This window comes from Neoarius graeffei, chromosome 8, assembly GCF_027579695.1.
Source record: "Neoarius graeffei isolate fNeoGra1 chromosome 8, fNeoGra1.pri, whole genome shotgun sequence".
Classification (NCBI taxonomy): Eukaryota; Metazoa; Chordata; class Actinopteri; order Siluriformes; family Ariidae; genus Neoarius; species Neoarius graeffei.
Window position 1 is genome coordinate 35,383,567 of NC_083576.1, and position 26,446 is coordinate 35,410,012.

The 26,446-nt window shown below is 42.2% G+C and overlaps 1 protein-coding gene across 1 annotated transcript; it reads right to left on the reverse strand.

Annotated features, from left to right (window-relative positions):
* Positions 1 to 9,867: 9,867 nt before the first annotated feature.
* Positions 9,868 to 21,989, reverse strand: LOC132889890 (uncharacterized). The gene is made up of 4 exons (XM_060926710.1): positions 21,869 to 21,989; positions 11,178 to 11,862; positions 10,630 to 10,946; positions 9,868 to 10,417 (listed from the first exon to the last, which is right to left on the reverse strand). Exons 1-3 carry the CDS (start codon positions 21,987 to 21,989, stop codon positions 10,667 to 10,669), a joined length of 1,086 nt encoding a protein of 361 aa, XP_060782693.1. The 3' UTR covers positions 9,868 to 10,417; positions 10,630 to 10,666.
* Positions 21,990 to 26,446: the final 4,457 nt, after the last annotated feature.

Here is a 26,446-nt window from a genome sequence, read left to right on the forward strand (position 1 = left end):
CACCTTTGCGCCCTCTGCCATTAATCGAGACCCCTTTCGAAAGAATTGGGATGGATCTCGTCAGGCCATTAGATCTGTCAACACAAGGGTATCGCTTTATTTTAGTTCTGGTAGACTATGCAACGCGATGCCTGGAAGCAGTGCCTCTTCGCAATATCTTAGCACGTAGTATTGCTGAAGCACTCTTCCACATCATCTCCCAAGTTGGAATCCCCAAAGAGATTCTGACTGATCAAGGCACTACGTTTATGTCACGCACACTGCACGAACTGTATGGGTTACTGGGAATTAAGCCGATCCGCACCAGCGTTTATCACCCACAAATGGACGGTTTAGTCGAACGGTTCAATCGCACCCTCAAGAACATAATTAAAAAGTTTGTACATGAGGATGCACGCAATTAGGATAAATGGCTCAAACCCCTGTTATTCGCAGTGCGAGAGGTCCCACAAGCCTCCATGGGGTTCTCCCCATTCTAATTATTATATGGGCGTAAGCTGCGTGGGATCCTAGATGTACTATGGGAAAATTGGGAGGAGGGACCTTCAAAGAGCAAAAATGAAATTCAATACGTTATCGACCTGCGCATAAAACTCCACACACTCACACACCTTACCCAGGAGAATTTGCGGCAGGCCCAAGAATGGCAAATCCGCCTGTACGACAGGGGTACGCACCTTAGGGAGTTTGCACCGGGACATAAAGTACTCGTGCTGTTGCCCACCTTGAGCTCCAAATTGATCGCCAAGTGGCAAGGACCCTTTGAGGTCACACGGCGAGTCAGGGATGTCAACTATGAGGTGAGGCAAATGGACAGGGGTAGGGTGCTACAAATTTACCACCTCAACCTGCTCAAACTTTGGAATGAGGAGGTCTCCATGGCATTGGTGTCATTGGTTCCGGAGAAGGCAGAGCTGGGGCCAGAGGTTCAAAAGGGAACATTGACATCGCTTACCTCTCCAGTCCCCTGTGGAGACCACCTCTCCCCGACCCAACTCACGGAGGTTGCCCAGTTGCAGACCGAATTTTCGGATGTGTTCTCGCTAGGGGTGGGCGATATGTATCGTCTGCGATGTCTTCGTGAATGTTGTTTTGACGATGTGTAATTTTGCATTATCGAGTTTTTTTAATTAAGCCACCAAAAATCAATACAGAGTGGAGCAGACCCGGCGCCAGACACGGACTGACGGACGGGCCTTGAATTGCTTTGGGGGGAGGCACACATTTTATACGCCAAGCCAGGGCAACACAACTGTTTCTAGCAACCCAGGAGAGCAGCACAGACGTGACGAGTTAAATATTCTAAGAAACCTATAAAGCAACCAAAACAACTTTCCAAAATGTATCAAACATTGCTCAGCATATTAAAAGTTTTTTTTTTTTGCTCCGCTGGCCTCACAACGCACAAAGCTGATTTCGGGTATCTACCGGAAGATGTCGTGATATGATCCTGTCCAGCAATAAAATGTGATTGGCTGAGACAGCTGCTGATTTACCCAGATACCATCTGAAGAAAAAATGCGATTGGTCGGTTGGTTCATTCCATGTCATTAACCCATTGGTTCCCAAGAAATATTAGTCCACGTTTATAGCAATGATCCAGAAATTATTACTAGTGTTTCTGTACTCACGGATAATAATGAATGAACCGATCAGCCGATTTCGAATAGTTTCAATACATTTTAAATTGAGCACATTTTTCTTTATTATTGTTATACTGAAAAACTTTGACTTGTAGTTTACGTTTTTTTTGAGGGGAAAAAAAAAACAAAGAAGAAGAAGCTGTGACGGGCTTCTATCAGGCCAAGTGCGGTCACTCGCCGGCCACTTTCAGGCATCTTTTTCGGATTAGTGAGACCAGACCCTCTGAAAATGAATGGGGAGATATCAATACTGGACTCTGTGAAAACTAACGGTCGCAAAGAGCATATGATTGAAATCGCCATGAAAAGTTGATTATACTTGAGTGTTAGGTTGGTTCTCATGACTCAGAAAAAGCTTTAAAATCCACTTTTCTCGTGGATTATTTTGACACTGCGCAGGCGCAGTACTTCTATAACGGCAGGAGAGGGACAGCGGAGCATGAAGCTGCAAGATGATTGGAAAGCTGTTGGTTCAGATCGACATATGATTGGTTGTTGGCAGCGGAACAGGCGGGATATTTGCAGACCTGTACTGCCGTCAGAGACGGTTGATTAGAATGTTTGCTGCCGTTACGAACTGTCAATTGAATTATTCATTTTTATTAATTTAAAGTTGTTTACGAAAATAAATATGGCTTTTCCTTAAATACTTCTGTCACTGCAATGATTCTTTTAGTCAGTGTAATTATTGTAATCTTTAAGCAAGTTTTTTTTTTTTAAATATCATCAAAATATCGTTATCGTTAAAATCCTAAAAAATATCGAGATATTATTTTTTGCCCATATCGCCCACCCCTAGTTCTCGCCCCTGCCCGGCTGCACCCGCCTCATAGAACACCACATTGAGACACCCCCGGGGGTGGTAGTGCGTAGCCGCCCTTACAGGTTACCCGAGCACAAGAAAAAGGTAGTTCGGGAAGAACTCGAGGCCGTGCTCGAAATGGGCATCGTCGAGGAGTCCCACAGTGACTGGAGCAGCCCGGTGGTCTTGGTCCCCAAGGCCGATGGGTCGGTCCGGTTCTGTGTGGACTATAGAAAAGTCAACGCAGTGTCGAAATTCGATGCATACCCAATGCCTTGTATTGACGAGTTGCTGGATCGACTAGTCACGGCTCGCTTTTATTCGACACTGGATTTGACAAAGGGTTATTGGCAGATCCCCTTGACTCCATTATCCCGAGAAAAAACGGCCTTTTCCACACTGTTTGGCTTACACCAATTTGTCACACTTCCTTTTGGGCTGTTTGGGGCACCCGCTACATTCCAGCGGCTTATGGACAGGGTCCTCCGCCCCCATGCCACCTATGCAGCTGCATACTTAGACGATATTATAATCTATAGTAATGACTGGCCGCGGCATCTGCAACACCTGAGGTCCGTCCTTGGGTCGCTGAGGCGAGCGGGTCTCACAGCCAACCCAAAGAAGTGTGCGATTGGGCGGGTGGAAGTACGGTACCTGGGCTTCCACTTGGGCAATGGGCAGGTGTGTCCCCAAGTTAATAAGACAGCAGCGATTGCGGCCTGCCCAAGGCCCAAGACCAAAAAGGGGGTGAAACAGTTCCTGGGGCTGGCTGGCTACTATCATACAGTCAGCGGGATGGTGATGTCTGAATAATTAGGTATAAACATACCTAATTATTCAGACATCACCAGCCCGCTGACTGATCTCACTAAATAGGGGTCACCAGATCCGGTCCAGTAGACGGAGCAATGCCAACGGGCTTTCTCTGAGGTGAAGCCTGCATTGTGTGGGGGGCCACTGTTACACTCCCCTGACTTTTCTCTTCCCTTTATGTTGCAGACGAATGCATCAGACAGAGGGCTGGGGGTTGTTTTGTCCCAGGAGGTGGAGGGGGAGGATCGCCCAGTGCTGTACATCAGCAGAAAGCTCTCGGTGCATGAGGGACGCTACAGCAGAATAGAGAAGGAGTGCCTAGCCATCAAGTGGGCGGTCCTCGCCCTCCATTTCTACCTGCTGGGACGCCCTTTCACCCTCTGTTCGGACCACGCGCCCCTCCAGTGGCTCCACCACAGGAAGGATGCCAATGTGCAGATCACCCGTTGGTATCTGGCACTCCAGCCCTTTAACTTCAAAGTGGTCCACAGGCCGGGGGCGCTGATGGTCATGGCGGACTTCCTCTCCCATCGGGGGGGAGTTGGCTGCAGGCCGGACAGCTGCCCGGCCTGAGTCGAGCGGTGGGGGTATGTGGCAGCAGGGGCATGGTCAAGCGTCGGTCTGTGAACAGAGGGTGGAGTCAGGGAAGGTAAGTGGCAGAATCACTGCATCTGATGTCAGTTAACCTGTGTTTGTGTGTTTTCCCAGTGACCGTGCCCTATAAAAGGAGAGAGAGAGAGAGCAGAAGAAGGGAGCTCTCTCCCCAACCAGATGACTTATGTGTGTGTGCGTGTCTGTGTGGCTGGGAGATTGTAAGACACTGAAAAGTGCAAAAATAAAGAGTTTTGGAAACTCAGTTCTGGCCTGCCATACTTCTGTGCTCCACCCACCCGCTCGAAGTCCTACACAATAAATACCACAACTTCTGCTTAAGTGTAACATCGCCATTATAATCAATAAATAAATACAGTGGAAACTCTTTATATCGAGGTCCTTGGGACCAAGGAATTTTGTTTGTTACATCAGGGGGTTTTTTATTGTTGTTTTTTTTTAAATCAGACGTCAATAAACAATACAAAATAAAGCAAATGGAACTACATGGAAGAACACAACTGTCTCAGCATTATCACAAAATAACAATGAAGTAAATAAAATAAATAAATGAAATAAATATAAATAAAATTATATGTAGGGGATAGCTTCTTTTAACTCTTAACTCTTCTTGTCCTTCCACTCTTCCCTCCAAGATTTAAAGGTCATAGGCAATGGTCGGAGGTGAAACATAGAATATCAACTTTATTGTCTAGAAGAACAACCCAAAAAGCAAATTCAGAGCTCGTCAGACTTCTCATCTCATCTCATTAACTCTAGCCGCTTTATCCTGTTCTACAGGGTCGCAGACAAGCTGGAGCCTATCCCAGCTGACTACGGGCGAAAGGCAGGGTACACCCTGGGCAAGTCGCCAGGTCATCACAGGGCTGACACAGGCAACCATTCACACTCACATTCATACCTACGGTCAATTTAGAGTCACCAGTTAACCTAACCTGCATGTCTTTGGACTGTGGGGGAAACTGGAGCACCCGGAGGAAACCCACGCGGACACGGGGAGAACATGCAAACTCTGCACAGAAAGGCCCTTGCCAGCCACGGGGCTCAAACCTGGACCTTCTTGCTGTGAGGCGACAGCGCTAACCACTACACCACCATGCCGCCCCTCGTCACACTTGCTGGACAATAATTTCCCCAAACTTGGATCTGGAAAAGTTCCCGCTACTCGTGACATGCCATCCTCATTGCCAAAATTGTGGTGGAAAAGCTTAATAAGATTAGAGGCTGTCAGGAAGAAAGCAGACAGAAATAGCTTTATTATAATACTTCTTGCAAGAAGGCTCCTCCAAAAGAATTTCACCCAAAGAAGCATTCTCCATTTCCACAGGCCCTGTTTTCATCTCATCTCATCTCATTATCTCTAGCCGCTTTATCCTGTTCTACAGGGTCGCAGGCAAGCTGGAGCCTATCCCAGCTGACTACGGGCGAAAGGCGGGGTACACCCTGGACAAGTCGCCAGGTCATCGCAGGGCTGACACATAGACACAGACAACCATTCCCACTCACATTCACACCTACGATCAATTTAGAGTCACCAGTTAACCTAACCTGCATGTCTTTGGACTGTGGGAGAAACCGGAGCACCCAGAGGAAACCCACGCGGACACGGGGAGAACATGCAAACTCCGCACAGAAAGGCCCTCACCGGCCACGGGGCTCGAACCCGGACCTTCTTGCTGTGAGGCGACAGCGCTAACCACTACACCACCGTGCCGCCCCAGGCCCTGTTTTATACTTGCCAAAATAACAATAACATAACTTGCATATCAGGTATCTTCTTAATCTCAGGGTGTCCAGACTTGGCACCCTCTCCATCATTAACCACTGTCCTGACACGTACACATGTTTATACTAACCTAGAAAACAGAACACAAACAAATTTTTCATCTTATATAAACATGAGACACAATGTCTGACCTCCTTTACTAAGGCTCTGAGAGGCACACAAATTCTCTAAAACTACATTTTCCTCTACACTATCAAATCATGCTGGCTGTATGAGAACAAACTGTATAAACACAACTCTGTTCATTCATGTTCAACCAATGTACACATTTTGATCAGGTCGATTCGGTGTTTTTATTTTTAATTTTTTTCAGTGTAATTTCATAATGAAGATTAATTTCAGAATTTACTGGTTGGAGTGATATCATCCATGGGGACACATGGGGCGCAGCTACACATATAAGCCCACCACAAACACAAACCTTAATCAGAGACACTCTTAGAATATCTCTGGCAGCACCACCTGGATACCGCAGCAACATGAGTTCATACAACATTGTCCTGTAGTGGTTACATATATAACTGCGTGTGTACAATTTAATTTTAATAAACTCAATATATTCCTTTCATCTCAAGATAAATAATGTTTTTTGGACAAAGAAAACTCCTTTACTTTATGTTTTTGTCCTGGAAGCTGCATGGGTGTGCTATCTATCTAATAATAATGTATTACTTATTTATTAATGTACAGTGGTGCTTGAAAGTTTGTGAACCCTTTAGAATTTTCTATATTTCTGCATAAATATGACCGAAAACATCATCAGATTTTCACACAAGTCCTAAAAGTAGATAAAGAGAACCCAGTCAAACAAATGAGGCAAAAATATTATACTTGGTCATTTATTTATTGAGGAAAATGATCCAATATTACATATCTGTGAGTGGCAAAAGTATGTGAACCTTTGCTTTCAGTATCTGGTGTGACCCCCTTGTGCAGCAATAACTGCAACTAAACATTTGCGGTAACTGTTGATCAGTCCTGCACACCGGCTTGGAGGAATTTTAGCCCATTCCTCCGTACAGAACAGCTTCAACTCTGGGATGTTGGTGGGTTTCCTCACATGAACTGCTCGTTTCAGGTCCTTCCACAATATTTTGATTGGATTAAGGTCAGGACTTTGACTTGGCCATTCCAAAACATTAACTTTATTCTTCTTTAACCATTCTTTGGTAGAACGACTTGTGTGCTTAGGGTCGTTGTCTTGCTGCATGACCCACCTTCTCTTGAGATGGACAGATGTCCTGACATTTTCCTTTAGAATTTGCTGCTATAATTCAGAATTCATTGTTCCAGCAATGATGGCAAGCTGTCCTGGCCCAGATGCAGCAAAACAGGCCCAAACCATGATACTACCACCACCATGTTTCACAGATGGGATAAGGTTCTTATGCTGGAATGCAGTGTTTCTCCTTTCTCCAAACATGATACTTCTCATTTAAACCAAAAAGCTCTATTTTGGTCTCATCCATCCACAAAACATTTTTCCAATAGCGTTCAGGCTTGTCCATGTGATCTTTAGCAAACTGTAGATGAGCAGGAATGCTCATTTTGGAGAGCAATGGCTTTCTCCTTGCAACCCTGCCATGAACACCATTGTTGTTCAGTGTTCTCCTGATGGTGGACTCATGAACATTAACATTAGCCAATGTGAGAGAGGCCTTCAGTTGCTTAGAAGTTACCCTGGGGTCCTTTGTGACCTCGCTGACTATTACACGCCTTGCTCTTGGAGTGATCTTTGTTGGTCGACCACTCCTGGGGAGGGTAACAATGGTCTTGAATTTCCTCCATTTGTTCACAATGTGTCTGACTGTGGATGGGTGGAGTCCAAACTCTTCAGAGATGGTTTTGTAACCTTTTCCAGCCTGATGAGCATCAACAACGCTTTTTCTGAGGTCCTCAGAAATCTCCTTTGTTCGTGGCATGATACACTTCCACAAACATGTGTTGTGAAGATCAGATGTTGATAGATCCCTGTTCTTTAAATAAAACAGGGTGCCTACTCACACCTAATTGTCATCCCACTGATTGAAAACACCTGACTCTAATTTCACCTTCAAATTAACTGCTAATCCTAGGGGTTCACATACTTTTGCCACTCACAGATATGTAATATTGGATCATTTTCCTCAATAAGTAAATGTTCAAGTATAATATTTTTGTCTCATTTGTTTAAGTGGGTTCTCTTTATCTACTTTTAGGACTTGTGTGGAAATCTGATGATGTTTTTGGTCATATTTATGCAGAAATATAGAAAATTCTAAAGGGTTCACAAACTTTCAAGCACCACTGTAGTAGCATAACATATGACCTGTATCGATTAGACTTAGTGCCTCCATTTTTTTCATTCTTGTGTTATTTGCAGGTTAAACTAAATTTCCTTTTTAGTGTTATTAGACTAATTTTTACTTTCATTTTGCATAATTGTAAAATGGCTCTCATCAGTGGATGGGTGAATGGATGTCATCATTTAAATGCTCATATTTACAGTTCACTCATCACTAGCTGATGTTTGTCTGAAATGAGATGTAGGCCTATTATATTTGACATACCACCCAAATACACTGCACATTCAAATCTCATCTCTCATCTCATCTCATTATCTCTAGCCGCTTTATCCTGTTCTACAGGGTCGCAGGCAAGCAGGAGCCTATCCCAGCTGACTACGGGCGAAAGGCGGGGTACACCCTGGACAAGTCGCCAGGTCATCACAGGGCTGACACATAGACACAGACAACCATTCACACTCACATTCACACCTACGGTCAATTTAGAGTCACCAGTTAACCTAACCTGCATGTCTTTGGACTGTGGGGGAAACCGGAGCACCTGGAGGAAACCCACACGGACACGGGGAGAACATGCAAACTCCGCACAGTAAGGCCCTCACCAGCCACGGGGCTCGAACCCGGACCTTCTTGCTATGAGGCAACAGCGCTAACCACTACACCACCGTGCCGCCCATAATAATAATTATTATTCTCAAGCAGGTGTTGTGCTGTTTTTCTTGAAAGAAACCAAGTAATAAATGAGCAAAGGTCCCTCTCAAATCTTTTCCCTTCACATTTCCAAGACTTTTCTCAAAATTATGGATGTTCCTAATAACGCCATCTTCTGCAGAAAATCTGTTCTAATTTCTATTCCCAACTTTTCCAACCACTGATTCAATCTCTTTGTCACTGTGCCTCGGGCACCAACAACAGTTGGAACTATTTCCACTTTCTTCATACCCCAAAGCCATGCTACCTCTCTTTTCAAGTCTTGGTACTTCTCTATCTTTTCGTGCTTTTTAGCACCATTATGTCAGCTTTTTAGCAGCAATGTCAATCATTATGCACATTTTATCTTTTTTGTAAATGATGATCAGATCAGGCCTCCTTGCCTCTATAACACTGTCACATTGCACATTGAAATTCCACAAGAACTTCACCTCTTCATTTTCTGTCACTCCTTCTGGTTTATGTTCATACCATTTCTCACACCTTTCTAACCCCCATTTTCCGCACAGCTTCCAGTGTACAATATGGGCTATGTTATCATCAGTGTTGTATAAAGTACTGGGAAATCACACTCAAGTAAAAGTATTGGTACCCTTCCAAAAAATGACTTTGGTAAAAGTCAAAGTCACTGACTGAAATGTTACTTGAGTTAAAATCTTAAAGTATCTGACATTTCTTGCACTTAAGTATGACAAGTAATGTAATTAAAAGTACACGGTAAAAGTAAACAAGCAAAGGCAATCTGAATTTGTAATATTTTGGTAAGCTGAAGGTAATTTGTCACCAATGGTTCATGACAAGCATTTACACTGCTGAAAATAGAGGTGCACACAACCATTATAAACAAGAAAAAAATAAATTGGGAGAAAAATGAAGCTGCCTATCTGACATCTGAAGATGGAGACCACAGTTTTGACACTTCTCATTTTTTTCCCTTTGTTTTTTAAACTAAGAGAAAGTACTGAAAATTAGGCATACATCACACCATTAAGAAAAAAAAAGCTGCTACTGTTCTTGCACTTTATAAACTATGGAGGTGCATACACGACCAATTGCTGTCATAATAATCAAAAGAAAAAAGTAATTTGGAGAAAACTGAAGCTTATCTGGCATCTGAAGAGGGTGACCACAGTTTGAAACCTTTTTTTGAAAAATAAAATAGTACTGAAAATGAGGCGTACATCACACCAAGACAAAATATAAAACAAAAAAAGAGCTGCTACCGTTATTGCACTTTATAAACTAAATCTTAACATTTAACATAGCACCAACAGATTTTCTTTTTGCACATTCAAGCCCCACTTCCCCATCCCCAATACACACTTTTGCCCTTGACCTTTTTATTCTTCCCCTCTAACTTGAACCTCCTTTGAGGTCATCCTTGCACATAACCCCCACCATCACTTGAAACTGTAAAACTTTCTGTTCATCTTCAAAAGCAGCTGGCTTTCAAAATGCCTAGAATTTAGCCGTACTCTTCGTGGGCTGAAAACAAGCCCTGCTATGCTGAACAGCCTTTTGCATGCTGCTGATGCTGGCAGTGGTGTGTTGAGCTTGACAGACAGCTTGCAAACAGAAGGGAAGGACTTCAGTAAGTCCATGTGGTCAGCTGAGCAGGACAGGTAGGCATCCAACTGTTTGGCACCATCTTGGGTCTTCGACACCTGCAGGGACGAGAAGAAGTCATCCTCATCTGATGAACTCGACCTGGTCGCACCCGGCTGGAGGGAGGGATCCTCTATATGCTGCTTGATGTAATTGATTCCTGAAATATAGAAAGTTACAGTACTTAAATGATGCAATGCAACCTTCTACCATGTTGTGATATCAGCCTAAGGAAGTGAAACATTAAAGTACTATTTGAATTTATTTTTTTGCACTCATTGTCCAATTTCATGCACCTACAACAAACATGCAAAACTGTTAATATTACAAAGTGTCGAGACACAAACACTCTTAACTATATGCATGCCTTACCCATTTTGATGGTAGCGTCGTCTTTCGTCCATGTCGTTCAGAATTTGGGAAGAAGAATTGCAGCTGCAACCAGCTCAGCATCCCTGAACATGTGCCCAAAACGGTTCTGAATTCCAGACTGTAGAGCATCAACAAGAGGCCTGCAGTACTTCAGCTGCAACTTGACCTTGTCGAGTTTGACCGTCAGCAGGTGGATTGTAGGAAGTAGCCACCCCATTTGTGCGTTGGTCTCTGCTTGCAGTATGTTGGTTGCTTGGGCGACAGGGCTCATTACAGCAGCATATTCAGTGAGAAATGCAAGTTCCGCTGGGTTGAACCTGTGTTGACAAAAAAAAAAAAGAACATACACGACACCTGGATATTTGTTAGATGGAACCAAGAATTATACATGAACACAAAATAGAAATTTCACAGTTCTGATACAATGTGAAAAAAATAGCACCTATGATGAAAAACAAAAAACACTGGAAATCTGTTTTGTTTATCTGTATCTGTTATTCCATATTTACTTTAATTAAAAAAAACATACAATTCTTAGGTCTACTTACATTGGGACCTTCAAGTCGGTAGCAATAGCTCTTAGGGCCCCCTCTCCCTTCTCTTTATTAATCCGGAGTAGGCGTTCCACGGCCATGAACAAGGAATTCCACCTTGTTTTATTTGGTCTTAGAAGCTGAATGGAACAAACATCTTCAATCATCTCAGCTGCAAGTGTGGATCTTCCACATTTGTTCCATAGGCTGTAACACTTGCCAAACGTTGCATGGTGCAGCTTTTTGTATGCATCATTGGAGATTGCATTTTTGGAATCTTCACTAGCGATTAGATTTAAGATATGACAAGCACAGCGTTGGTGTCTCGGTAGTTGAAATTCAAAGCCATCATCTTCATTTAGAAGAGCTGCCGTATCAACGTACTGTACATCTTCGTCCTCATCCACTCCACCATCGTCTTCCTCTTCAGACTGTGCAGACTCTTCAGCTTCCTCAACTCCCTCCACATTGGTGTTCTCATCTTCCCCAAACACTCGGAAAGCCTTGACAAAGTTCGAACCATTATCAGTGGTCGTCCTCACAATCTTGCCTCGAATCTCGAATTCCGCGTGTATGTCATTCAGAGCATTGGCTAGCAGGTCAAATGTGTGTGAACCCCTCAACTGTCTGCAAGCTAAGGCTGCTGAACATCTTTGAAGAGTCTCAGGGTCAATCCAGTGTGCAGTAACACGGATGAAGCCTCACCTTCTGACAGACTAACAGTTGGTAGTAGTGGCAATGTGGTCGACCCCCTTCATTGCCTCAGTCAGAGCTGTTTTCATTTGTTTGAAGCCATCATCAATCATGGAGGTGAGAGTCACTCGGGACATCATTTTGGCATTAGGGACAAGGTCCTTAACTAATTCTCTGAAAGGTTCCTGCTCAACTACAGAAAATGGCCGAAGCCCATGTACAACATATTTAACGACGGCCTTGTCAATTCTCTTCTGAGGTGTCATGGTCAAGGACTGTGTTAACGTGGCCTGCTTGCTGGTGGTGGATGCTCCACTGACCCTTTTCCGCTTTGCTGTGGTCAGCTCGATGTATTTTTGAACATGGTGCGGATGCTTTCTCTGAAACAGACAAAAAAAAGGACACACACTGTATTTAGTCAAACTGAACACAAATTAACTCACCCACACATTACTTACAAACAGTGCATCACATTTACCAATTTGCTTAAGTTGCTAAATAAAACATGCTGTACACATAAAACATAGGCTTACATTTAGTGCCAATGATGAATTGGTTGGAATTGAATATTTAAAATTGGACTTATTTAAAAAGAGCATTTAACTTGTGATATAGTAATATTTAGGATAGTAGAAAATCATAGTATGATTTTGTTTAATTTACTGTCTTGCAGTATAGTCTGGATTATCATGAAGATAGTAAAAATTGTTTGAAGAATCTGTGAGTTACATCACAGCTTAAATGTATTTGAATGTCAAATATTCAAAATCAAACTGTAGGTTATGTCGCCATGGGCATCGCAGCAGCTAGCACTGAAATTCGACAGTGTAGCAGTTCACCAAGACAGAATTGCAAGCTTTGCTAACCCTTGCTTTGTTACTTAGATAGCAGAAGCACACACACAGCTCGTTTCAATTGTGTTAATGGTTTTTTTTTTCATTTTGAACTTGTATGCCAGTTTTCCCTATTCGTCCTCCTTACACTTACAGCTATGCCTTTCCTTGAGCCGAAAAGGCTCGCAGCTAGGTAGCCTGCTACAGCCAACAAATGCCAAAACCGCGTGGAACCGAAGAACAAAGTTCGTTTGTACAGGAATGCTCAAGGTTTCACAATTGTGTCTAGAATATTCATACTATGGTTGCTGAAATGGGAATATACTGTAACAATTTCATAAACCTAGAACTTACCACGATGTGTTTCTTTAGATTGGACAGGGAGTTTCTATAAGATAGAATTTCCACGTTTTTTGGAAGGCATAAGAGGCACTTCATTCGATAGGACGAATCCTTCACATCAACGTAAGAGAACATTGTGTTCAAATACGGCCAGGGGTGCTCATCATCAGGTTCCTCTTCATTTGTAGCCGAAGTAGCTGCTGTCTCCTCTTCCATCAGGGCTGTTGATTGCGAAGCTAGCTTTCTGCTTACTGCGTGAAGCCAACAGGTGTAGCCTATTGGTTGTCATGCGCAAGTGGTGAACAAGCCCAGGCACGTCCTGACTTCGTTGCAGTCAGTGGGGTTAAAACACTTTTTTTTTCCTTTCTTTTTTTGTAACGAGTAACTAAACGGCTCTTTGAAAATGTATTGGAGTAAAAGTATGCAATTAAGTTAAAAAATATAGTGAAGTAAAAGTGAAAGTTCTCAAAAATTTGAAAACTCAAGTAAAGTACAAAATCTCCCAAAATGTACTTAAGTACAGTTGGTACATAAATTCTTTGAACATCACTTTTTGTATGTAGAGCCCCAAACATTTTCATCACCTTCCTCATTTTCCTGTCCATGCTGCGCATTTCTTCCTGACTCCATTTCAGTATCCCCGCTCCATACCTTAACACCGATACAGCCCATGCACTGATTGCCAAAATCATATTCCTTCTATTCAATCTCGAACCTAGTACCAACTTTAACCTCCTGAAATATTCCTTTTCAACCAATTCCTTCATTTCTTCTTCCTTCACTTTGGAAAACTCCAATATTCTTAGATATTTATATCCTGAATCCTCAACATCCTGCAGTCCCTTTCCATCCAGAAGGGTTATTCCTTCAGTTGTAGTTACCTTTCCTCTTTGAATGATTAGTACCCCACATTTGTTTCTACCAAATTCCATCCCAATATCACGACCGTACACATGTACTGTATCAGTGAGTCAATTTGCGTTTTGGTCTTCCCAAAAAGTTTCGGATCGTCCATGAATAATAGATGGTTGATCCTCAATTTCTTTTTACTCCACTCATAGCCCATTTTATTTTTCCACATCAGCAGTGTCAAGGGTATCATGCAAAGAACAAAAAGAAGTGGTGACAGACTGTCCCCCTGAAATATTCCTCTTCTGATATGTCCTTCTCCCAACATTTAGCCAAAAGAGGTTAACTCGGATCTGTTTCGACCTCACTCTGACCGTCACTATGGTCTAAAAAAGGAATGATCACCTTCGTTCTGCCTATCACCGAGACCATATGTGAACAAAGTCATGTCCATGACCTCTGGAAGCAGAACAACTCGCATTATAAATAGCAGAGATTGCTCCCGGTTCAGTCTCTCACCTTGATCGCCTCGTACAAGACCGTAAGTAAGAGACACGTAAAGTAAGAAATCCTGATTTCTTTGCTTCACATTCCACTAATTCGTTACCTGCGTGGTACGGGTGCCTTGTGTCCCCAAGGATTGTTGTGGTTTGTGTATTTCTGAGCTACGTGCTTAGCTTAATTTGGCGGTAGGCTGTAAGCTTGTTTTTTCAGGTATCCTTTTTGTTTGATGTTATATGTGCTAGATTTCCGGGTAATCTGAGTTTATTACCACTGTGTGCCTATGGACCCTTTTCACGTGACGTCACGACAAACGCGGCCGCCATTTTGGACGTGTACTACCAGTAGTTTACCACAGCCAACATTGAGGAACGGCAGCAAAGAAAGTTTTTACTTTCAGCAAGACTTCCATCATGCCACTATATTGTTGTGCACCTGGATGTAGTAACCATCAACAAACAAGGCAAGGTTTATCATTTTATCGGATCCCGATGGAGAAGATGGATAGCGGCCATTAGCAGATTGGCAACCCTCAGCATACCAACGCTTGTGTAGTGACCACTTTGTTGGAGGTAAGACGAATAAAATTAGCCAGAAAAGGCATTACATTGCTGTTAACATTCTGTGGCGGCGAGTGTGTAACCAAATAGGCTAAAATAACCCATTGTAACCTCTTTGTTCTTCTGTAGTAGCTATTGTTGACCAGCTAATGTCAACAAGTAGCTGGTGTGTTACTGTAGCAATGTTTACGTTCAGTCATTTGGATGACTGTTAAAACCTTACAGTCTCAAGTTTTTCCTTTACTGTATTTACTAGTTTACTGTAATTATGATCCGGCAGCTATTTACACCGGATCCAGTGTAAATAGCTGCCGGAGCCAACGTCCGAGGTTCCGGAGCGCGCGCCGGCTTGCTCTCCCTCAAATTAAGCAGCGCGCGCCGGCTTGCTCCCGGAGTGCTCCGGCCGAGGTTCCCCTCAAATTAAGCAGCGCGCGCCGGCTTGCTCCGGAGCAAGCCGGAGCGCGCTCCGTAACCTCGGCCGGAGCACTCCTGGAGCAAGCCGGAGTGCCCTCCGGAACCTCGGCCGGAGCACTCCGGGAGCAAGCCGGAGTGCCCTCCGGAACCTCGGCCGGAGCACTCCGGGAGCAAGCCGGAGCGCGCTCCGGAACCTCGGACATTGGCGTGTATGTGTATGGCGATGGGTTTTTAACGACATGGGTATACAGATCATGTGGGCCGAAGTCAGGTAAAGACGAGGGCTTCGTGTACTTCCGTACGTCAGTGAGCAATCCTGGTGGAAGCAGGTAAACGTCGTTCTCTAAGCCTGCTAACCTCAATTTTTGCAAATACCTCTCCCTCTGCTCGCCCTGTAAATGCCCTACGTCGCTGGATAGTGAAGGTGTTTTCTGCATCTCGCTCCTTTTTCTTTTATGTTTTTCGTTTGTCGCCTTCCTCGCATTCAAACTGATTCGAGCCGAAGTCCACTACATGTCCAAAATGGCGGTCGCGTTTACGAAGGTCACGTGACTGAAAAGGGTCCATACCGCTGTTCGCAGCCGTGGGCTTAGTGTGAGCCTACTAAGTGCGTTCGCGCGCTGGTGTCTAACGGACGCTGCCCTTTAGAGCTAAAGAGCGAGTTGAGAGACTCTCTTAAGCAACAAACGTTGTCTCTGTATGTGGTTTTCCCAAATTCACACGTAAGAAGGAGCCTAAAGAGAAACAGGACGAAGAGCATCTTTGCAATGCGCGTCCCCGATATCAGCATTAGTAGTTCTAAAGGCAATCGTACTGTCGTTGCTGAAGGCATTAGTAGTTGCTAAATCCAGTTGATAAGGTCGCATGGTGTTCATTTTTAACCAAAATCTAATGAAATATAAAATGTTTAAAATAAGATAATATATAGTATCATCTGGAAGCATGGCATATATAACGTGGCAATTAATTAATGAAACTATTTTACATTTTTTGGCAATTTTTTTATTCCAAGTGTGTTTTTAATTAAATGAACAAACGTTCACATGGAAGAATGAGCAAATAATAAGCTAAATAATTCAGTAAATATGTTCCCTGTGCTCATTCATTTCACTGTTGCCCCCCCAATCATGCAGTAAGGATTATTTCAAGAGTTATCCACAATGTCAAGTGGGCAATGTTCTCCCTTATAAGTGCGCACACACAGAGAGAGAGAGAGAGAGAGAGAGAGAGAGAGAGAGGTGTTTTGATCTGTCTGTACCTAAGGAGGTGTGTGTGTGTATAATATATGTACACACATGCATACAGTGGTGCTTAAAAGTTTGTGAACCCTTTAGAATTTTCTATATTTCTGCATAAATATGACCAAAAACATCATCAGATTTTTACACAAGTCCTAAAAGTAGATAAAGAGAACCCAGTTAAACAAAGGAGACAAAAATATTATACTTGGTCATTTATTTATTGAGGAAAATGATCCAATATTACATATCTGTGAGTGCCAAAAGTATGTGAACCTTTGCTTTCAGTATCTGGTGTGACCCCCTTGTGCAGCAATAACTGCAACTAAACGTTTCCAGTAACTGTTGATTAGTCCTGCACACTGGCTTGGAGGAATTTTAGCCCATTCCTCTGTACAGAACAGCTTCAACTCTGGGATGTTGGTGGATTTCCTCACATGAACTGCTCGCTTCAGGTCCTTCCACAACATTTTGATTGGATTAAGGTCAGGACTTTGACTTGGTCATTCCAAAACATTAACTTTATTCTTCTTTAACCATTCTTTGGTAGAATGACTTGTGTGCTTAGGGTCATTGTCTTGCTACATGACCCCCTTCTCTTGAGATTCAGTTCATGGACAGATGTCCTGACGTTTTCCTTTAGAATTCACTGGTATAATTCAGAATTCATTGTGCCATCAATGATGGCAGGCCATCTTGGCCCAGATGCAGCAAAATAGGCCCAAACCTTGATACTACCACCACCATGTTTCACAGATGGGATAAGGTTCTTATGTTGGAATGCAATGTTTTCCTTTCTCCAAACATAATGCTTCTTATTTAAACCAAAAGTTCTATTTTGTTCTCATCCATCCACAAAACATTTTTTAATAGCCTTCTGGCTTGTCCAAATGATCTCTGCCTTGCTCTTGGAGTGATCTTTGTTGGTTGACCACTCCTGGGGAGGGTAACAATGGTCTTGAATTTCCTTCATTTGTACACAATCTGTCTGACTGAGGATTGGTGGAGTCCAAACTCTTTAAAGATGGTTTTGTAATCTTTTCAATCCTAATGAGCATCAACAATGTTTTTTTTCTGAGATCCTCAGAAATCTCCTTTGTTCGTGCCATGATACACTTCCACAAACATGTGTTGTGAAGATCAGACTTTGATCTATCCATCTTCTTTAAATAAAACAGGGTGCTCACTCACATCTGATTGTCATCCCATTGACTGAAAACACCTGACTCTAATTTCACCTTCAAATTCACTGCTAATCCTAGAGGTTCGCATACTTTTGCCACTCACAGATATGTAATATTGGATCATTTTAAGAAAGAAGAAACCTTTATTCATCACATGCACACTTCAAGCACAGTGAAATTCATCCTCTGCATTTAACCCATCTGAAGCAGTGAACACACGCACACACCCAGAGCAGTGGGGCAGCCACACCAAAGCGCCCGGGGAGCAGTCAGGGGTCAGGTACCTTGCTCAAGGGCACCTCAGCCCAAGGCTGCCCCACGTCAGCCTAACTGCATGTCTTTGGACTGTGGGAGAAACCGGAGCACCCGGAGGAAACCCACACAGACACGGGGAGAACATGCAAACTCCACACAGAAAGGCCCTTGCCGGCCGCTGGGTTCGAACATGGAACCTTCTTGCTGTGAGGCAACCGTGCTAACCACTACACCACCGTGCTGCCCCCTCAATAAATAAATGACCAAGTATAATATTTTTGTCACATTTGTTTAATTGGGTTCTCTTTATCTACTTTTAGGACTTGTGTGAAAATCTGATGATGTTTTAGGTCATATTTATGCAGAAATATAGAAAATTCTAAAGGGTTCACAAACTTTCAAGCACCACGGTACGAGGTCAATTTAATCTCCTTTGATAGAGACAGATCAAAACCTCTCTCCCTCTCTCTCGCTTGCAGACACACACACACTGTCACAGATGCAAAAATGTGTCTCATTTCTGACACTAAATTAGTTAATCGCTCGCCTAATGGTGTTAAATTTGATGAAAATGTGGCGAGATCAATGTGACATTCCGATATCCATATGTGATTCCATAACGTATTGAAATATATTCATCATATTTTGCATATATTTATTTAATAATTAGCTCAATGAAGTACAATGACTACGATGAACAAGAAAAATAAGTGAACACTGGCAGCAGATTCAACACCAGTTTCCCCCACTGACTGTGAGAGTCCCTCGACTGTGCATTCCGTGTATTCGGCTGTGTGCAAGTCGCTCTTTATTTTGAACGAGTGGTCCAGGTCTCTCATAAATTCCGAGCAAACTGAAGGACTACTTGGCCTACGATGTTGTTTGGCAAAACCACCTTAGCTTGACGATGGATCTAAAGCCTAGGTCACAACCAGCCGTACATGCTCCTACGGCCGGTCTACGTGCAAAAAACGTGCTGATTTTCGAGCCGTAGACTGGCCACAGAGGTTCTTTGTCATGTCAAACAAACTCTACGGGCGCTTACGTTTTTTTCAGGTTGCAAGACAAACTTACGGCCAACGTGCGTCTTTCTTCATGAACAAAAAAAAAAAGCAGCGATTTGGGAAACGCCAAAAATCACACGGCCAAAAAATCGTATGTCCGGTTGTGACCTAGGCTTTAAGAGGTAACTCAAGACTCTCTTGGCCTTAAGAGGCTTTCGGGAAACTCATCCATTTTCTTCCGATTTAAGATGTTAATGTCTCTTCTCAGCACCTTTAGATCACCTTGAATCCTTCTTTTCCACCATGGCTCAAAATTCTTGGCCTCCCTTCTTGCACTTTTTAATCCTAGCATCTTCAGTGCAAATGAAGGAGCAGCCCCGATCAACTATTAATCTCCATTATATCCTTTACATTCATATATGGATGCAACCCATTTATTTTGTTTGTGACATCCTTTAGTCTACCATTGTCAATCTTATTGAACTCCCATTTTCTTTAGCCTGCAAAGCATTCACTACCCTGTGTTTTCTTGCCTCAAGTTCCAGTTCTGTTAACTACCCATTTTCATGCATTGCCTGACCTCATCACAGATTTTTTGTTCTGTTGTTTCAAAGAGACCTATTTGCATCCATTCTCTATGCAACCTCTGTCTGTTTCCTCACACAGAAACCCCATCTTCAGTGACAGGATTGCTTCGATAATAGCACTCCATGACAACCTCATTCACTCTTTTATCCGATTTTTTCCTCACAGTCTTTTGATGACGGTTGGGTCCACGCTGCAGGTCCATGGAACACCAGCACAGCTCTCAGGATCATCACGACACACAAGGTCCTCCACCACAACAAGGTGGTAGTCCACGGAGGGCATTATTATTATTATTACTACTGCAACAATTATAATCAATTGAAAAAAGTTATATTTTCTGTTCAGTATCAAAGTTGAACAATCAGACAGGAAGTGGGACCTCTGGTACATCGTTTCCAAGCAATTAATTCATTTATTTATTGATACAATTTCTTCTTTTTTTTGTTTTAATAAATGTTCTCTTAACAATGACAATTGATATTATAATATAGCATTAATCATAAAGCAAATGTAAATAATTATTTGTTGTTTTTTTGTTATTTTTTATAAATGAGACAATAGATATTATAATACAACAATTATGCAATAATTTATAAATTAATTTAGTTTTTGATAAATTATGTTATATGACATAACAGACACTATTTTCTGGTACATTTTCATTTGTAAGAGACCGTATATTTAATGATTTATTTACTTATGGACTTCTTTTTAAAATAAAAGATATATTAAATGACAAAATAGGTACTATAAAGCAAATGTATATTTGCTCAATTATTTTTAGACAGTTGTGTATTCATCAATTCATTGATCATTTATGGATTTCTTTTTTTTTTAAATAAATGATAGATACTGTAATGAAGCAACCGCATTTATTAATTTATCTATTTATTGTTGTTGTTTCCACTACACAGTCCTGTGCAAAAGTCTGAGGCACCCTTTTTTTTTTTTAGCACATACATTGTTATAGTTTTATTTGATGACCTCTACATTTTTGAGTCAGGTCAAAACAAAGCATTGTATATTTCCAAACTTTAGTTTTCCAGGACAGAATTAAATGCGACAGAAAAAATGTGTGTATATCAGTAAAGAAAACAGGATATTGTTTTTCATCCAAAAACATAATGAAGGCAAAACTAAGGAGCAGGTGAGACAGTCAAAGTATCCAGAATAACTGTGGCTGGTTTTGGAAGATGCTCAGTAAAACTTGCAGCTCATTTCCTCATAAAACTGCACTAACTGCCCCTGAGACTACTAGTAAAGCAAAGTGTCATTACATCAAATATTGTCTTTGTTCCTTTCTTTTAGTGTTTACTGCTCTTTATAGTGTTTTTTTTATTGTAGAAACATTTAATTTAATAATTGAAGACATCGTTGCATGTACCCAAGACCATCTCTCTCTCTCTCTCTCACATACACACAAGTGCACAGGTAATAGTAAATGTCCAGAGAGGTTGTAAATCTGTGCAGAGATGCAGCTGTTGATGTCACATGGTCTGATTGTTCAGGTTAAACTCACAATTCTGCAAAATATTGCATGATGCCAAACTGGTTTATGATAAACTAAATTTCGTTGTACATTTGTGCAGTGACAATAAAAGCATTCTATTCTATGGATGAATTCCTCTCTGTGCTCCAGCAGCTGAATCACAGCATCATTCAGACAGAAAAGAAGTAAAGGCTAAAGGGAATCTTAATACCTCTTTTGAATAATTCCATGCTAAAATAACCTTAAGTAAGCTCAAACTAAAGAGGTTTATTTTAGCTTGATGGTGCACAGGGTGCCCAAAATCAAGTCTTTCTTATTCGAGGCTGGAGTGGAGCCCAAATTGTATATGTAATGGAAAGGCCTGTATCTGTACAAATATTTGAATTGTGCCAGTTCGGTTAGTATAAACCTGCATTAAGTCCACTTTGATAAGTCAGTAACTAAGAAAAGATACAGACTAAGAAAAAATGAAGAATACTTATTGGACTTCATTTTTCAAGGAAAAAAGTGGAAAATATTTTTTCAGAGCCCAGGGGGAACCCTGATTACCAACATGTCCTCTTTACCCTGGAAAGGGTACACTGGAGCACATCCTAAGCAGCTGCCCAACAGCCCTTGGAGAGGGCCACTACAGCTGGCGACATGACCAGGTGCTGAATTCAGTGGCTGAGACCATATCCAGAGCAGTAAGCAACAACAAGCACACCCACAGTCAGAGGAAAAGCTCCTTTGTGAGAGCTGGAGAGACGCTATGACCACAGCCTACATCATCAGCCAGCCTGCTCTCATCAGCATCACACTGGGAGCTGCGAGTTGATCTTGGCAGGCAGCTCAAGTTCCCAGACCATGTGACGCCAAACTCCTTGAGACCAGACATGGTGTTAACATTGGCTTCTTCTAAGCAGGTCCTCTTAGTTCCCCAATTATTTTGGCTCATCTATTCTATTAGACTCTAATAACCTATTGTAACATGTATTAATGCGATGCAACATCACTCCCTGTTACAGATGGCATTCCAATTGGCTGCTAATGAAAGAAGGCGTGTCCAGGGCACACTCACTGAGCTCGCTGTAAAAATCTGGAGAGCTCATAGCCTATTCCCCACTGTAAAGACGAGTGAAGCCATCTGACCGCCATCTTACCACTCACATTGCGTGTATTTGGCTTATGTTAAACTGTCATATCCGATCAAATTTTCCCCAAGGAAAGTATCTCCTGACTTTTTTCTTTCATTACTTCCTCTTATTTTCTCAACTTTACATATATTTATAGCGCTCCCCTTCGTTGTTGTTTTTATTCCTTTTTCAGTTCAGTCCATGGGCGCAGATAGAGGGGGGGACAGGTGGGATTCGTCCCACCCAGATTTAAATTCACCTCGTTCGGTCCCCCCCACTTATAGGGAGGAAAAAACGTCTATGCTGTCTTTCTTTGCATAAGGCAAACCTCACGGAAAAATCAAAAGACTAATTACCATTCAGTTTATTGAGGTGCACAGCAGTACATACATAGTTGCAACAACTCACATAAAACAAAACAAAGACTGATATTCGGTTGATTGAGCTGCGCAGACTGCACAGGTTGCGAGCTCGAGCTTGGTTGCTATGGTTACCCACAACAAGTTTGACAGGCATATCGGGGACAGCTCCTAGTTCAGGACCCCAACACGGCATGATGAAGGGTGCCAAACCGAAAAGGCAGAAAACGATTGCATCGTTTTTTGAAAAAACAATGACTGTAAGTAAACTGTGCCTTACTTTATCATATCACCTTGCAATTTTTTGATAGTCTGTTCAAAGTAATGTCATAGTGAAAGTAAAATCATACGGAGTAGAGATGCCTTTCTGGTAGCCTCCTTCTTTCGGTGGTAGCCTGTAGATACAGTGCTCAGAAGGCAGTTTTAATGTTTAATCTGGCGTTCCCTACCATAATTTCATAATTTATTAGTAGGCCTAAGCTAACGGTTGCAGGAATGAAGGAGTGATGGTTTTTTTGTCTTAGCTGAGTAATGTCACCGCCCTGAGGGCATCAGAGTATATTCCTCGCACAACACATGGTGGGGTTGGTTTGCTGGCAGCTTTGTCCCACCCAATTCAAAAAAACGTATCTGCGCCCTTGGTTCAGTCTCTGATCATTTTTTTTTTGAATGTCTCTTTTACTACTATAATTATTTTTACGGAGATTATTTCAGTTTTTCTTTGTACAGAAAATCATATATCGGACACCATTCGGGAAATAAGCCAATGACCGGGAAATATGACCAACCCTGATTTTAGAGTACTTATCAATATACTTGTACTCAATTTAAACTAAAATCATGTCATTAAAATGGACAAATCATGCCCATTTTGTCAGTTTGTGCAAGTGGGTGTGACGTGCAGATTAGATTAGATTAGATAAAACTTTATTGATCCCTTTGGGAGGGTGGTCTCAGGGAAATTAAGATTCCAGCAGCATCATTACAGATAAACAGAGAAAAGAAATAGAGAAAACTTATAGACAAATTAAAATAAATTAAGTATTTACATATACAAATAGGCGGCACGGTGGTGTAGTGGTTAGCGCTGTCGCCTCACAGCAAGAAGGTCCTGGGTTCGAGCCCCGGGGCCGGCGAGGGCCTTTGTGTGTGGAGTTTGCATGTTCTCCCCGTGTCTGCGTGGGTTTCCTCCGGGTGCTCCGGTTTCCCCCACAGTCCAAAGACATACAGGTTAGGTTAACTGGTGACTCTAAATTGACCATAGGTGTGAATGTGAGTGTGAATGGTTGTCTGTGTCTATGTGTCAGCCCTGTGATGACCTGGCGACTTGTCCAGGGTGTACCCCGCCTTTCGCCCGTAGTCAGCTGGGATAGGCTCCAGCTTGCCTGCGACCCTGTAGAAGGATAAAGCGGCTAGAGATAATGAGATATACAAATATAAAAGAATAAGATATGGGGAAGAGAGTAAGGGGGGGGGGAGAAGTGGGGGGGGGGAGAAGTGGGGGGGGGGAGAAGTGGGGGGGGGGAGAAGTGGGGTTGGGGGGGGGAGAAGTGGGGTTGGGGGGGGGAGAAGTGGGGTTAGGGCAAGTGAGTGAGTGGGGGGGGGGGGGAGCAGGAAAGATATTGCACTTTATATTGCACATTGTCCGGTATTGCTTATTGTTAGGCTAGGCTACTACTCCTTCCCGTCCTCTGTCCTCCTGTTACCCCCCCAGAGAGGAGTTGTACAGTCTGTTGGCATGAGGGACAAAGGAGTTTGAGTCTGTTCATCCTGCACTTGGGAAGGAGCATTCTGTCACTGAACAGGCTCCTCTGGTTGCTGATGACAGTGTGCAGAGGGTGACTGGCATCGTCCATGATGTTCAATAGTTTGTCCATAGACCTCTTCTCTGCCACCATCACCAGAGAGTCATAGAGAAATACATAGACATCAGATATTAACTAGAAGTAAAAAAAAAAACCCTAACAATGAATGCAAGTAATCAATTATGTAAAGAGTTAGCAGATCACCTATTCAATACTGTGCTAATAAGACACAACAGTCTGTCATTTTTTGAGTTTTTCTTAACTATATTTAAAGACTTAGAGTATTTCCATTTCTAAGGAGAACAGAAAGAGGGTTGTAATTTTTGCCATTTTTGTTTATGAACAAAAAAATGTAGCTTGCAAAATAAAAAATAAAATAAAATAAAAATAAAAAAAAAATTCATAACATATTCCAGGGATTTATTTTCAGGATTTTCATCTCATTGATTCTCATTATCTCTAACCGCTTTATCCTGTTCTACAGGGTCGCAGGCAAGCTGGAGCCTATCCCAGCTGACTACGGGCGAAAGGCGGGGTACACCCTGGACAAGTCGCCAGGTCATCACAGGGCTGACACAGACACCCATTCACACTCACACCTACGGTCAATTTAGAGTCACCAGTTAACCTAACCTGTATGTCTTTGGACTGTGGGGGAAACCGGAGCACACCCACGCGGACACAGGGAGAACATCCGCACAGAAAGGCCCTCGCCGGCCACGAGGCTCGAACCCGGACCTCCTTGCTGTGAGGCGACAGCGCTGACCACTACACCACCGTGCTGCCCCAGGATTTTCATAATAGAAAAAAATAGCTTTGATACTAAGGGAGTAAGTCACATCCAAGTGATCAAAGAGGTACTTATTAAGGTCAATAAGAAAAAGTTCAGTCATTTGACATTCAAAGAACAGATGAATCAAGGTTTCATCCACATTCTCACAAAAGGTACAAAAGCTCTGTATGTCTGCATACTTGGAGATAAACCCGTTCACGGGATATATTTTGTGAAGGATCTTAAAGTGAACCTCTTTTACTTTATTGGTAATGCAATATTTATTTGGCAAAAGCCAGGCTTTTTTCCCCAACCAATATCCTGAACAAAAGAACCCCAATAAAGTTTCCCCCTACGGGTGATTCTTTTTCTGGATTGAAAAATTCGGCGTACGTTTGTCACATTTCTTATCAACCAGATCAACTCCATCCAAACAGAAATTATATTGCAGTGCACTGCTTGTACCAAGGGATAAATTTTTTTTATAAGTTGGGCCAACCCCGTGGGGATAGCCTTGATCAATAAGTTGAACTCCCTAAAAGGGACTGGGAGGCCATGGCATGATAAAAATTGCTTGTATGATAATACATTGCCATAACTATCAAACAGCGATATAATGTTTTGGATGCCATTATTAACCCATCTGGGGAAGAAGAGAGACTTGTTCCTGATGGTAATGTCTGCATTATTCCAAATGAGTGTTTTGTGAGGAGAGAAATTGTGAACAAAACAATCTCCAAGCAAGAGGACACTGTTGGTGAAACTTTGATAAAGAAACTGATAATTTTGCAGGTGAATAATTGCATTTTAGAACAAAAGAGAGACCCTCAACCTGGTTAAATATATGATTAGAGACTTAAAAAAAAAACATATAGAATTTAAATGTATTAGACATCATCTAATCCATCCACTTTAAATGAGTTAACTGTATCAGAGAAATCCAGAAAATTTAACCCTCCCTGGGCTTTACAACTAGATAATACTTCTTTGAGTTTGTGTGGTTTATTTTTCCAGATAAAATCTAGAAAGATTTTCTTTATCTCCTTTATAGTTTTGTCAGTGATAAATAGTGGGATGGAGGGGTATACAAAATGAGATAAACCAGCCGCTTTGGACAAGAGAACTCTGCCCTGCATGCTCAAATCTCTTTGCAGCCAAGAATTAAGAATACTCTTGGCTTTAATGATTTTCCTTGAAAAGTTTAAAGTTTGCCTATCCCTTATACTTTTAGTTATCTGAATACCAAGATACTTAACTGTATTTTTTTTTTTTTGGATATTGTG

Excerpts from the sequence above, each read along its gene's own strand:
- LOC132889890 (XM_060926710.1), bottom strand. The coding sequence starts at position 21,989 with ATGTCTGGTCTCAAGGAGTTTGGCGTCACATGGTCTGGGAACTTGAGC. Across the intron at positions 11,863-21,868 it reads GGCTGATGATGTAGGCTGTG|GCTTCATCCGTGTTACTGCA; the intron begins GTCATAGCGTCT and ends TCAGAAGGTGAG. Across the intron at positions 10,947-11,177 it reads ACCGACTTGAAGGTCCCAAT|GTTCAACCCAGCGGAACTTG; the intron begins GTAAGTAGACCT and ends TTGTCAACACAG.